This window comes from Medicago sativa, chromosome 4, assembly GCF_051527215.1.
Source record: "Medicago sativa cultivar Bolivia chromosome 4, Bolivia_mono, whole genome shotgun sequence".
Taxonomy (NCBI): Eukaryota; Viridiplantae; Streptophyta; class Magnoliopsida; order Fabales; family Fabaceae; genus Medicago; species Medicago sativa.
In genome coordinates this window covers 33,130,358-33,144,934 of record NC_140752.1, presented here as the reverse complement: position 1 = coordinate 33,144,934, position 14,577 = coordinate 33,130,358, and the positions used below count along the sequence as shown (strand labels likewise).

The window sequence follows — 14,577 nt, the reverse complement described above, 5'->3', positions numbered from 1 at the left end:
ACTGCTCCTCTGAAAATCCGGGGGAGCACAAACTAAGTCGATGTAAAATTTAAACACCGTTTCAACTCGTTCTAATATATAAAATTCCTCCGCACAAGGTGATGGTTGCCGTCTAGTTTTATAATTTTGTAAATATGATAGTGTTCAATTTATGAGCCAAATGTATAGGGATCACTAGTAAAAAACTGAGAACTGGTTTGTGGTCTCTTCGGAAAACAACACTGCAATGTTGAAACAAACAAATAAAAAGTTGTCTACAATTTTCCAAGTCATCTACACTTGAGCTATGATATTTTTTAGAATCAAGTTTTTGGATGCTCGAAAAAGTGGTTCATGAATCACTTTTAAGGATTACTCATCACTTCATTTCTCTAATTGATTGAATAAAGTCACAATTACTAGGGATTACAGATGACAATTATGTTTTCAACTATCAGCAAACATGCTATCTATAATTCTACTAAGTTAACAATGGTATGGTGGTGAAAAAGGCTTAAAATCAAAACCTCTACAAGAAATTCCACCTTCCCTTGAAATCCATTTCTGTTAATCTGCTTCACTGCAACAACCTGCAATATAACAAATAATTTACTTAGGTTGTTACTCACAACCTTCATGAAATAGCGTTTTCCTTAAACCATGGTATTATAGACCATAGAGTCAGACATCAAAGTTACAAATCATCAGCAAAAACCAAGATGAAAAACAGGGTGGAAAAGATGAACATAATAATAGGAATTTTGCTCTCCACCCAGCAACTTTTGCTCGCACCCTGCAGCCATGCCGAAAATGATCATGCGCTAGTTAACTTGCGCAAGTGTAAGTTACTGCGCAAGTTAACTCACGTGGCAAGTTAAGTGGCACAAGGATACTTTTTCAAATTATTTTTATTAACTTATTCAAAATTATTTTGTTTATATTAACTTTATTCAAATTATGTTTTTTTCTTAACTTTACTAGTGTAGTGACCCGGCGTTGCCCGGAATAGTCATAGAAAATATTAAATAAGGTTATGTTCATGGACACATACATGAAAAAAATTGAAATGATTTAAATTTAGAAATAAAAATTATTAACGAACATAAAATAAGCTATCTAATCTTGGAATACAAAAGTAGTAATTAATAAGTGTAGTATGCAAAAATAAAATATAATAATGTGATAATTGAAAGGAATAGTACTTTGTCGATAAAATTAAATCCCAATTAATGCATGAAAGACAAATGCTACATATCTTGCTATATTAAGTTTTCAAATACTTTTTTGTATAGAACATTAATTGTTGTATTCGGAAGAAGATGAACACTATTTTCAATAAGTATCATTAGCCCTTGCTTACTTTTAACCCTTGAAAGATCAACATACAGTTGACCATGACTAAAGATTTGTCTTGGAAGATACAACCCAACAACTGAAAGTGCCTGTCCTTGAGATTTGTTAATGGTCATACCAGAACAAATGGATGTTGGAAATTGTCTTCTTTTAAACTTGAATGGTAGATTAAGGTTGTCTGTAATTCTAGGAATGAGAACAATGTCTCCGATAGATTGATATTTTGTAACTTTGTCACTCCACACAGTACATTGAATCTTGCTCCTCTATAATATTAGAAAGAACAAAAGTCAACAAAAAATGTGAATAATAAAACAATAATAAAACAAAACAAATAAAAACCAGGAAAGATTAATGATAATATAAAAAATAACTTTAAATAATGTAAAATCATGTTAGTTTGTAAAAGTTAATAAGGAAAAAGAACCGATGCATACTTTTTCATCCATGAAAACCATATCGATTAAATCAACTTGGTCTCTATCTTTAAAGTTTGGCATTCTCCACATTCTAATGATCCTAATCTTGAATCTCCATACTCTGTACTTATTATTGATTGTTTTGCTACTCAATAAGGTCAAAATTTTGCAGCCATAATTTCTGAAATAGAAAATTAGAAACCAAATTGATGAAATTTATTGGTTAAATAGGAATCAAATTTGAATGAAGGTATTGCAAGTGTGCGAAAACATGATTAGAAATTTTTAAAATGTTGTTTAAAAATTCGTCTACAAAGATCAAAAAATAAAAATAACAAAAAGATGAAAACATGTTATATTAAAAAGCAGGATTAAAAAGTGGTTGATATATGTATATAATAATTATTTAGAAATAAGGACCTGAAATAATAGTATAGGTGTTATCATAAAATGATAGTATAGGTGATTAATAATATTAAAACGCTACTGGTGAAATAATAATATTTTAGGACCTGGAAAAATAGTATATGTGATAATAGTATAGGTGATTAATAATATTAAAACGATACTGTTGAATCGAAAAGAGAAAAAAAATAGTATAGGTGTTAGCTCAAGGACTTGAAACAGAAACAATAGTATAGGTGTTAGTTCAAGGAAACTCGTAAGTGTTTGTAATGGATGCCAACAACAGTAGTTCAAGGGCCTGGAAAAAAAAACAATCAGTAAACTCAATCGTAGGTGTTAGTTCCCTCTTATATTATATATAAAAATAAAAATCTAAGCATAAGTAAAAGTAAAAGAAACAATAGTATAGGTGTTTGTCAAACCTGAAGAAAGAAAAAGCTTAGATCAAAAGAAGGTTTGAGTTTCAGTTTCAGTTTCTGCTCAAAATATGTGATTACGTGATTAAAAAAATTTCCTTTATTTATAGTTAAAAAAAAAACCGAAGCTTTTTTTTTCTCAATGAAAAAAACTAATTGAATAATATGGTGCTAAAAGAGATAGTAAATAATTGAAACTTCTTTTCCTAAAAAAAAAAAAAGAAATATTTAATGGATAGTATTGAAGGTATTATATATAGTTTGTTGAGACATGCTACATATAATATTAGGAATTAAATATAAAATTAAATAAAAATATTTCAGGTCCTAAAATATTATTATTAAAATCAAAACGCTACTGATTAATAATATTAAAACGAAAAGGATCTGAAAAAATAGTATAGGTGATTAATAATACTAAAACATTACTGTTGAAACGAAAAGGAAAAAAAATAGTATAAGTGTTAGTTCAAGGACTTGAAACAGAAACAATAGTATAGGTGTTAGTTCAAGGAAACTCGTAAGTGTTTGTAATGGATGCTAGCAACAATAGTTCAAGGACCTGAAAGAAAAAAAAAACAATCGGTAAACTCACTCGTAGGTGTTAGTTCCCTCTCATATTATATATAAAAATAAAAATCTAAGCATAAGTAAAAGAAACAATAGTATAGGTGTTCGTCAAACCTGAAGAAAGAAAAGGCATAGATCAAAAGAAGGTTTGAGTTTCAGTTTCTGCTCAAAATATGTGTTTACGTGATTAAAAAATTCTCCTTTATTTATAGTTAAAAAAAACAAATCGAAGCCTTTTTTTTCTCAATGAAAAAAACTAATTGAAACTTCTTTTCCTAAAAAAAAGAAAGAAAAAAATAAAGCAAGATTTAATGGATAGTATTGAAAGTATTATATATAGTTTGTTGAGATATTTTGGCTACACAAAATATTAGGAATTAAATATAAAATTAAATAAAATATTTAGTGGATAAGATCAAAAGTTTGTTGAGATTTTTATGTCAAATAAAATATAGAAAAAATATAAAAATATTGAGAATAAATGTGGAAGCGACATGTGGCATAAAAAACCTTACTTTATATATATATACTATTGATTCAAAATTATTTTATTAACTTTATTTTGAAATTATTTTGTTTACATTAATCTAAATTATTTTCTTAATTTTATTCTAAATTATTAATTCGATATTATTCTTTAAATTAATACAAATATAAATAAAGGTAAATACAACAAATATAAAACAAAGGAACAAAATTGAGGCATAAATAATCTCTCATTTTATTAATAATTCATATGATAAAAAGTAATCTACTTATTCACTAAATCTACTTATTTTCTCCTTGGGGTAAAAAGTAATCAATCTTCGTGGGGTAAAATAGTGAGCAGCCTTCTTGGGGAAAATACATCATCAACCCTTGGGCTAAATTTAAAACTGTTTATTTTTTACCACACGAAGTTCTTTTTACCCACGGTAAAAAGTTTCTGCGGTTAAAAAAACAGGTTTAAAATTATCCCAAGGGTCGATCATTTCCCCAAGTCGGCTACTCACTATTTTAGCCCGACGAAAATTGATCACCTTTTACCCCAAAGAGAATATTGAAAAGAAAAAAAAGAAAGAAGAGAAATAGAGGGAGAGAGTGATGAGGGGGAGAAAGTAGTATGGTGTGAGGAATTAGGGAAGTATGGAGGGGTATTTATAGGTGGGAATGGTAGTATAGGTGGTAAATACCATTAATGTGGTCAAAAAACGTGTAAAATTTGGTAGAAAACGTGTGGATTGAATGTTGAAACATTGACCACAGACCAAAAAAACGTTTGTTCTTCAGTTCTGACCACCGGCCAACGTGCGTGAGTTAACTCGCGCATAGGCCAGTGGTGCATGACTTAAGTCACGCATTGCTTACAACTTGCGTGACTTAAGTCATGCATGGCTTACAACATGCGTTAGTTAAGTCACGCTGCGTGACTTAACTAACGCAAGGGTATATTTGGAAGCAGTGCAGGGTGCGAGTAAAAGTTGCTGGGTGGAGAGCAAAATTCTAATAATAGAACAGTTGATTATTCAGAACCGCTCTTGTTAAATAGCAAAAATTTAACAAACCGCTCTTGTTCCATAATACCCTATCTAGTAAAAAAATGCTGTGAAACAGCGGCTATAGCCGCTATACAATCGTTGCGCAGCGGAATTTGAACAAACTGAAATTTTCCGCGATCTACAATTGACAACTCCATGTAAACCTCAGATAGAGCAGCCTTATCATAAGTGGAAGGCAGGTTACGGCAGCTAGCCAAAAATCTGGCATACAAGCATGGAATTGTGGTCTATGGCAGAAACATGCTGGATATAATAGCCAATGAAGCCTATGGTGGCTGACACAAGATCCTCCATGCCTTGGTGCCACTAACATTGAGATAAAGTAAGGAGTAATCATACAGACAAGTGGTTCATTGCTTTTAAACAAAAACAGCATCTGATGAATGAACAAAATACCAAATGCTTATTCAGAACCAGCTTTAACTATAAGCTAATACAAATCCAAAATTTGCTTCATTCCCTTTGATATTTCCTTAATCTACTATATAACTCTAAGCTTACTACAATTGAAAGCTACTATCATAGGTTGCTCAAGAAAAGGGAACTATTAACAATCAAATAATTGTAAACCATTGCATATAATTGGGAATATGAAGTTGGTTCTATTCCAAAAAAAGAAAAAAAAAAAAACTTTGTTGGATCAAACATTCTCAACCTTTTGGCCAAATCTTGCTTCTTTAAGTTTAGAAACCACTTTTTCAAGCTTCTCGATCCTGTTTTCAAGATCAAATTCCATGTCTAGTGTAAAAGGCTCAATATTTTCCCCATTGATGTCATTTACATCATTTCTATCATAAAATGAACTCTTGGACTCATCTTCATCACCACATCCAGTTATTTCACCATCCACATTTGATGGTATAAAATCACCAAATTCAGAACTAGACAAAGAGACTTCGTTTCTGATAGCATAGCTACAGCTTACAATAGTTTCCAACATATGCTTACAATCCTCAACAGATATCAAAGGAGTCAGAGTGTTATCTTTTGGAGGTAAAATTGATTGAACATCAGAATCAACATCTTTCTCAGTTATCAAACCATCTTCATCAGAGTTTTCAGAGGATATAGTTTTCAATAGTTTTGGAATTGAACCAGAAGGAACATCATCATGAATAATATTTCCCCGATTAGCATCATCAACAATATTTCCCCCATCAGCACCATCAACAATATTTCTCCTATCAGGATCGATATTTCGCAACTTTCATACCATCTTGAACAAAAGGAACATCATCGTCAACAATATCTCCCCCATCAGCATCAATATTTCCCCCAACTTTCACACCAACTTGAACAGAAGGAACAATATTATCAACAATAATACCACCCTTGCTAGATTTTGAACCACCATTACTAGATTTTCCAATAGTAATAGTGCAGCCAACAAGTTTAGGAATCTCAGCATGAGGTCTATATTTTGATGAACTTGCAATTCTGTTTTGGGGCACATCATTCTTAACGAAACCTTGAGGACCCAATACTGATTTCTTCCACCACATTGCATAACAAGTGGTAAAACCAGCCTTAAAAATTCTAGATGGATAATAATACAAACTTGTATCAGAAAAAGGTCTGCAATAATTTTCCAAAGCAATGGCAGTAGTCTCATTGAATCTAGACACATAACCAGGAACATCTTGATCCATTCCAAACTGCATAGCAACTCTATGTGGTAGATATTGCTCTATAGACTCAAATCCAATTAGCTCAGAAACTCTCAAGCATATAACATATGACAACATTTGTTAATCCACCAACATCCTTTGGATAAAACACTCCACACTTATCAGCATATCTAACATAAGGACGCCAAATAAAATTATCAACAGTTGAATCTAACGTCAACCTCACATTGTCAATTTTCAAAGCATTAACCAAATGCCACTTCAATAATACATGGTCTTCATTATTGATCAACTTGGGTCTCAAGTAAACAGACTTTGTCACTAGCAATCCTTGATTCTTTTCTCCCATCTGTGTCTTTCAAATCTTTCTCTAGATGCTTACATTTATCGACTATTCTAATACAATTGTACTCTTCCAACTCATCCTGACAATCCTCAAGAGATATGGAAGGAACAAGAGTGCTATGTTTTGGAGGAAGACTTGAAGAACCATCAGCATCAATATTTTGATCAGCTCTCAAACAATCATGAACAAAATTTTCATAAGGAACATCAACAGAAAATTCATTAACTTTCCTAGTTTTAGCTTTTGAGCCATCATCACAAACATTTCCAAAAATAAGAGTATCAACAAGATTGGGAGAAAATCCAGGTAGAACACCAACTTCAGTACCACTTCTGTTAAATTTTCCTACATGAGGTCTATGTTTCCTTGAACTTCTCTTCTGACAAACAATTGTCCTTGAACAATTGTACACACAGGAAGGATGTCTATAAAAATAAAATGTCAGAGGAAATTGATAACGCATTTTGTTTCAATTATCAATTGTTAGAGTTATAGATAAACTTGATTTAATAAAATTAATCCAAATAAAACTATTAAAATTGATATTTTGGGTGAAATACTACATAATTTTTAAATTTAATAAGCAAATTTTTGTAACATTAATATTTTAGCCACATTAAAACCATAACGCTATATCCCTCCCTGAGCGCACATGAAAATAAACAAAAACAAAATAGAGGCTACCAAATGAGTACAGTTTATTCGAAAATTCTTCAAAAACCTTAGCTTTGTCAGGGTCTTGGCTTTGACCATCACTGTAGATATGCATCCTCTGTAACATCATATAAAAAAATTTAGCTAAAAGCAGCTCATGCTCGTCTCCATCAACGTCTAAAATAGTCACAGCATGGAGAGATGCAAAACACTTTGGCACAACAGCAGAATTCAAATGCTCTTCCGCATATCCATATATATCCTGATGATAAACCATCAAACAAAGTATAAATAAGACGCTAAAAGAGCATAAAGAAAAGTGGATAAAAAACTAATTACCAACCTTGAGAACTAGTGTCCGGAGAGCCGGTGATTTTTGAAGTAAAGCTAAGAGAACATCAAATCTAACCAAGCCAACCTCTAATTTCGTCAACATTGAAAATACACATAGTTGTGGTGGTGGTGCCAAATCCTGGGTAACACAGAAACTAGTTCATATTGCAATAGAGGAATAAACTTTGATTATAACAAACTTATGAAACACATGAAAGAAATTTGGGACAAGTATTTTACGAATACATCAAATTACCGACGTGTAACCCTTAGGTAGTGAAAGTATTACACGACATGAAGATAAACATACACTTACCCCGACTACGTCAAATCTGATACGTTTTGCATGACTGAGTTAGCTGAGAAGGCCGAAAATTGAGTGATCTGGCACATAAGCTGGACCCTTCTCTATAATGACTTTAGCATAAGCACAACATGGGGACGGTGTTAAAATGCCTTGTGGTATACAATTACCCCAATAAGTGAATTCTTGCAGATGCAAAGAACTTACAAAATTGATAGCAGAGTTGTCCTCTTCATACGACATGTGCATGCCATTTTTAATGAGAATGCTTTGCAGTAGAGGCGCATGAACAAAGACCGTTCTAGAATCAAGAAACCACGAGCAGTTTTTAGCCTCAAAATTTATTAGGTGTGGGAATCTAAGGTCAATATGGTTGCGGGATGTGGGGATGTCGGTGTTAAAGTTGATGCTACACAGCTTGAGATGTTTTAGGTTTCCAAAATGAATATCAGGATTTGAGGGAACTTTAATGAGGGAAATCGACTCAGCCTGCAACTCCAATTCTTCTAGTAGCACAATGTTTTTGAAAAGTGAATTAGATGCAAAAGCAGAGAAGGGGAGTTCAAAATGTGAATGGATTCGGAGATTTTTTAGTGTTCGGTCTAATAACATGATACAAAACCATGCATCGAGAAGGGATGGGTCGTATTGACCTGAGAGGGAAAGGGAAATGGTTTCCATGGTTAAAGTGCGAGTAAGAAGCAGTGCTCTAGTAACAAAGCTTATAAAATTTGGAGAAGGGGAAGAATCATCATGACCATCATATAAGCAGAGTTTGGTGAGGGAAGTCCATCGGAGTTTCCATGGTTTAGATAAGACACAAGTGCGAACGGCATCTTTGGTTGGGAGAAAAGATAGGATGTGAGTTATAAGCGATTCAGTTAAGTTGTAGAATAAGTCGTCTTCTTCTTCTTCGCGTGTTGCTTTATTCTTACGACGCTTTCCGCTTTGTGTGCTGCCAGCAGTGATAGTTAAACCAGACTCCATGTTTCCTTCCAGCACCAGTCAGTCACAACCAGTTGCAAACTTGATCTGAGACAGACAGACAAAAAAATCAACATTTAGTTTGAACGACAAGTCAACAACGCACACAGTTACAGCAACCAGTGGTATGCAAATAAATAAGATATCAATCGAGGTCTTGTGCAAAAGATGCAGATAAGAGAGCTACTATGATCACAGAAGCAACAGTCCTTCCTAATTAACATTCACAAACTAATTTTATAACGATCCAAAATTTTTTTTTTTTTGAAAACTCGGTATCCGATCTAAGGACCGACTAATCCGAGGGGACCAATCCCACCGCCCACTTGCGGGGTCCCGTTCTAATCCAGAGCAAAGCTTTGTATGAACTTGCCCACCGAAATTGGCACCTGAGGGAATCGAACTTGAGACCTTGAGAGGAGCACACTCCAAGATCCCAGGCCAACCACTAGGCCAACCCCAAATGGGTTGTAACGCTCCAAACTTAAAAACCATTCCTTACTCACATATCAAAAGTTCAAAATCCTAATTAACATTAACTTGTTAAAAATCACAAACAAACTAATGGGTCAAAATCATAGATTTTGAAACTTTCTCAAAAACCCCTACATTGTACAATAACAATGCAGATAACTTGCTTTCACAAAAAAACTAATGTAATCTAAATTGATGATCACGCTGAATTGGAAAACGCAGAAACAAACAACAATGGCATGAATTGAAATGAGGGGAAAAAACACAAATCAAGAACACAATTTTCTAACCTTGGTTGTCAAGAACTGTTTTGGAAGAGGAGATAATAATGAAGGAAGGGTTTTCACTTGGACGAGGAGAGAACTGCAAATTTTTTTGGGTGAATTGGGAATTAAACTTTATTCAAGCTGATTTCTGGATTTGACCGCTGCGAATTAGAATAAAATTGATTTTATTGTAAAATAATCTAATGATAAATCAAAATCTATTTTGCGTTGTTTACGTTAATAAAAACATTTTTTTTAAGGAAATAATTTAAAAATTAGTTCAATCTTTTAATTGATATTTTTGCACTCTACTAAAAAAAAATGTATTTTTTTTAGAAACTGCTCTTACCAGTTTCTTATTTGAATTTTTTTAAAAAAAGTTGTAAGAAACGAATGCAAATACTCTTAAAAGTTGTTATTTTTTAAAAAAAGTAATTTTTCTTAAAAAAAAAAAACTATAACAAACGTGTTCTTTGTCATTTATGGGTGTAACGAGAGTTATTATGGGTGTGACTAGAAACAATTTAAATTATGTTGATTAATTATGGTTGTGATTAATTATGTTGATTTTTAAAGTTTGTAACAGAAAAAAAAATTAAATGATAATTATTTTGAGACGGATGAAGTAATTAATTTTTTCATAATGCGTTCAATGATGCTTACTTTTTTGGGTTTATCCTGCAATATAAGAAAATCACTAATTAAACATATATCGTTTGGACCAATACTCATAGAAACTCAATGAAAACTTTAATAAAATGTCATATTTTTTCTCTTGTTAGGTTTCTTCTTTGTTTTTCTTTCAAAAATGTATTTATGTACTACTTAAACTCTTAGAGAATGATAAAAATTGTAGTCTTTTGTATTTTTTACAAAATAAGAATTACTTTTTGTCCGTGTTTAAATTTGGTCTACGTAGTTGGGAACATTATTGGATGAAAATAAAATTGTAATGTTGGATGAAATTAAAAACATTGCTGAAAATATGTTGCATTTTAGCTTTTTAATTTGATTTTAATGTTGAAAACAAAAAAAAATTATTATCTAAAAAAATCGCATCAACCGATCCAATCCAAACAACATTGGTTTGGTTCGGATTTTATTTTAAAAGTCAACCGAATCAAACTAAACCGCATACTTATTTATGTTGTGGTTTGGATAACTTTTAACCTCAAAACCGAACCAAACCGCACCACGAACACCTTTAGATAAAAATAATTAGAAACTACGTAGTTATTTTAATGGAAAGAAAGAAGAAAATTGCTGTTGACACATATGTATTGGCTGAGACACACCAGTAAATTACCCAAATACCCCTCGGCAGTTAACTGCCGAATTCTAAAGAAAACCGGCTGCAGTTAACTACCGAGGAAAACCTCGGCAGTTAACTGCCGAAATTCAATTTCGTTCACAAAACCCACAAGAAGATCATGGCTTGTACCATTTTGACAGTATTATTCTATCTAATTCTCCACATCTTGTCTTTCATGGACACGCAACACCAACATGTGACTCATGATTCAAGAATTCTCCACATCTTGTCTTTCATGGACACGCATCATGTGACTCATGATTCAGGAATTGTAGTGCATATACTATCTAATCTAAAATTGACATACATGCAAGTTGACTCTATGATGTTTATGAAGTGAGAGTCATGCCAAAATAAATTAATTACTCCACAATGGCTATATAATACCAAGTCGACACAGAGAATTATATGTAGTTCATGGATCTAATAACTTTTGTTTATTTTGAGGCAATATAGCAACAATTGTACTTAAATATTAGAAAAATATAAAAAATTGTGGAAAGACATTATCCATATATGCTATTGGCATCACTTATATGCATTGTTCATGGATCTAATTGAACGAAATGGTTTCCAGTTTCCACGGCACTTGATTGCCGATGGGTGAAACTGAATTTCGGCAGTTAACTGCCGAGGATTTCCTCGGTAGTTAACTGCAGCCGGTTTTCTTCAGAATTCGGCAGTTAACTGCCGAGGGGTATTTAGGTAATTTACTGGTGTGTCTCAGCCAATGCATATGTGTCAACAGCAATTTTCAAGAAAGAAAGGATATATTGGTAATTTTCACAAATAGAGGCATGATGGTAATTACCAAGGGCTGGCAAAAGGGTGATAAAAGGGTGAGAAAAAAATTCAGACCCTCTCCTCTCTTATATTCTCTCTCGCGATCTGCTCTCTCCTTTCTCTTGTGTCTCTCTCCCTCTCTCTCTCTCTCTCCCTCTCCCTCTCTCTCTCTCACGGTTTCTCTCCCAAAAACCTCACTCACCCAAAATTCTCCATTTTTGACCTCTTTAATTTCTCATTGGAAGCAAGGTAAGTGAGAAGAATTTCTTTCCCCTCTTTTCTTTCTCTCAATTCCAATTTCTTCAATTACATGGAATTAAAGCTTTACATGTGTCATTTTACTTGTATTGAACATGAATAATGGGTGTTGTTAGAAGCTAATTTGAGGTGGGTTGAGACATTCTTATGTTGTGTTTAGTTAGTTCTTGAATTAGATTATTATTGGTTAATAATTAGTTAGATTGTTAGTTTCCTTCATAAAACAATTATTAGGCGACAAATTTTACATAACAAATATGGTTAGTTGATATGTATGAGAGGAAGAATGTCAATGACAATGCTCATGGCAGCTGTTAATTAGTTAGGTTGTTAGTTCCCCTCCGTTGTTCAATCAATGGGCTGAAGCTGTTGTAAAGGTTGTTGTGGAATTAAGGATTGGCATTTAAACTGTAGACTAGACTAATTTTTTATTTTTATTTTATATTTAATTTTGTAAACCGATGAATTTATTATTCATGTACACCTTGAAATAAAACGTACCTTGCAATTATGTTTAAGGCAAGGATTCAATTTTCCCTATAATTCGACTATGTTGTTTAATTATCCAGTATCAAGTTGTAATGTTATGTATAATATTTTAGAAAATTATACGGGCGTTACGGATACAAACACGGACACCGCTAATAATTTGAGAAAATCACATAATTCAGTGTAATTATTTGTGTCGGTGTCATGTCGGACACGACACATGTCCAACACGTGGACACGCCTAATATATGAGTAGTGTCTGTGCTTCAGCCTATCAACCACACCCTCCGGTCACTAATATAAGCAAAAATCCACTTTTTAGATACATTCAATTAATAATGTATGTAGTCTTTATTATGTATCACATACATCATTAATTGAATGTATCTAAAAAGTGGATTTTTGCTTATATTAGTGACCGGAGGGTGCAAGAATTATGGCCTTTAATCAACTAATGTGGTAGTTGTGGTGTAAGGTTATTTAAAAAGCCAATTGTTTTTCATTCAATAACACAACTTTGATTTTTCTCATGCTTAACATTAATTATTACCCAGTAAGCATTGATGGAGACAAATGAGAGCCCACCTGCGGAGACAAATGAGACCCAACCGGCGGAGCCGAAGCAGAGGCTACTCAAAAAACCCTTTTTATGGGGATCGGGAATTATAAATATTAGGAAGCAGGTGTGCCCTGACTTGGAAATGCAGTTAGGCAGCGTGAAGATGATGGACGCTATGGTAAACTACTTCATGAAAGCACTTATTAAGGAAGCAACAAACCATGTTGATTCAAATGGTTTGGATGTAAGGGAGATTATGGCCGCAGTTAATCAAGTCTTTCCTGAACAATTGGCCAAAAATGCTCACCAACGTGGTTTAGAAGCTGTTAATCAAACATTACCAAAAGGGTTGGAGAATCGAGGTAAAGTTGATAACCTAAATGACATGATTTAATATAGTTGTTTTAAGTTTTAAATATTTTTGTTTCTGTTAGGATAATTTTATGTTTCATGATAATCCTTTGTTACTACACCTTACTATCACACCATTGTATGCTTTTATGTATTAGTTTAGCTTATGTGATGGTGTGAGTCAAACTATAAGAATATGTGTCTATAAGAATAATGAGTATCTCAGACCTTTTATCAAACTATTAAACACCAAATTTGTTGTATTTAGCAGATAAATAAACTTTTATGTTAATTCATAAAAGTTCTCAAGAATTGTATCTTCATCCCTTTTTTTCATAAACTACCTTGACAAGCTTATGAATAATACATAAAAGCTTATTTATTTGCATAAATTGTTTTTCTACCTTGACACAAGCTTATGGATAATACACAACAAAAGCTTATTTATTTACATAAGTTGTTTTGCATAAGCTTAAAAATAAGTCAATTCAAACAGACCCTTGTAGTAGCATGTTTCCAATAGTTTTCAATGATTTTCTTTACAATTGTAAACTTAATTATTACAATTTTCTTGACAATTGTAAACTTAATTTTTACACACTTCAATTGTGATATGCAGAGGTAGGTGATGAAGAGGTCACTAGAATCTTGGAGTCAAGACAAATGTAAGATTAACGCGTATGCTAGTTGACTTGGATTTGACTAGGGTTATTGGATAAATTATGTGGTGATATTTTTTATCAAGACTTATTATATGTTGCTGGATTTATTTTATAGTTTGTTTTATGTTGTTGTATGATGGTGTGTTTATTGAGATTTGTTTATTGTATGAGTAATAATGTGGATCTATTTTTTCTAATAAGAGTAGCATTTGTCGCTGTAAATTTGGAATTGTTGTTTTTTTTTTTTTCTTAATAATTGTTCCATGTGGTGACAATCGATTTATCACAGAATCATCCATATAATCATCCAGCCATGGTTATGTTATTCAAACGAACATAATCATCCAGATAATCATACACAGAGCATGTATCATGTCATGGGTCACAGACGAAAACCCGGTGTATAACAAATCACGCAAACCAGACGCCTCCACAAGCTTCCAAAGCCACCTCAAACTCTTCTCCGGCCTAGAAAGATCTCTCACCTTTCTCTC

The 14,577-nt window shown here is 32.7% G+C and overlaps 2 protein-coding genes across 3 annotated transcripts; one reads left to right on the top strand and one right to left on the bottom strand.

Moving 5' to 3' along the window:
- Nucleotides 1–5,126: 5,126 nt before the first annotated feature.
- On the bottom strand, nt 5,127–9,813 carry LOC146928873 (uncharacterized). Of its 2 annotated transcripts, none has more exons than XM_085701047.1 (4): nt 9,694–9,813; nt 7,958–8,977; nt 7,652–7,780; nt 5,127–7,570 (listed from the first exon to the last, which is right to left on the bottom strand). In XM_085701047.1, exon 4 carries the CDS (start codon nt 6,423–6,425, stop codon nt 5,865–5,867), a length of 561 nt encoding a protein of 186 aa, XP_085557173.1. In that variant the 5' UTR covers nt 6,426–7,570; nt 7,652–7,780; nt 7,958–8,977; nt 9,694–9,813; the 3' UTR covers nt 5,127–5,864. The 2 variants fall into 2 exon arrangements, 1 of the variants encoding a protein (XP_085557173.1); XR_015005894.1 differs by having other exon boundaries at nt 7,200–7,570.
- Nucleotides 9,814–11,850: 2,037 nt separating this feature from the next.
- On the top strand, nt 11,851–14,305 carry LOC146928872 (uncharacterized). The gene is made up of 3 exons (XM_085701048.1): nt 11,851–12,013; nt 13,066–13,432; nt 14,041–14,305. The coding sequence occupies exons 2-3, from the start codon at nt 13,075–13,077 to the stop codon at nt 14,088–14,090; spliced, it is 408 nt and encodes a 135-aa protein (XP_085557174.1). The 5' UTR covers nt 11,851–12,013; nt 13,066–13,074; the 3' UTR covers nt 14,091–14,305.
- Nucleotides 14,306–14,577: the final 272 nt, after the last annotated feature.

What these genes read in the sequence shown, in the direction of transcription:
- LOC146928873 (XM_085701047.1), bottom strand. Translation starts at nt 6,425, where the DNA reads ATGTTGTCATATGTTATATGCTTGAGAGTTTCTGAGCTAATTGGATTT.
- LOC146928872 (XM_085701048.1), top strand. Translation starts at nt 13,075, where the DNA reads ATGGAGACAAATGAGAGCCCACCTGCGGAGACAAATGAGACCCAACCG. An exon ending in AAAAGGGTTGGAGAATCGAG is followed by an intron (nt 13,433 to 14,040) that starts GTAAAGTTGATA and finishes TGTGATATGCAG; the next exon opens with AGGTAGGTGATGAAGAGGTC.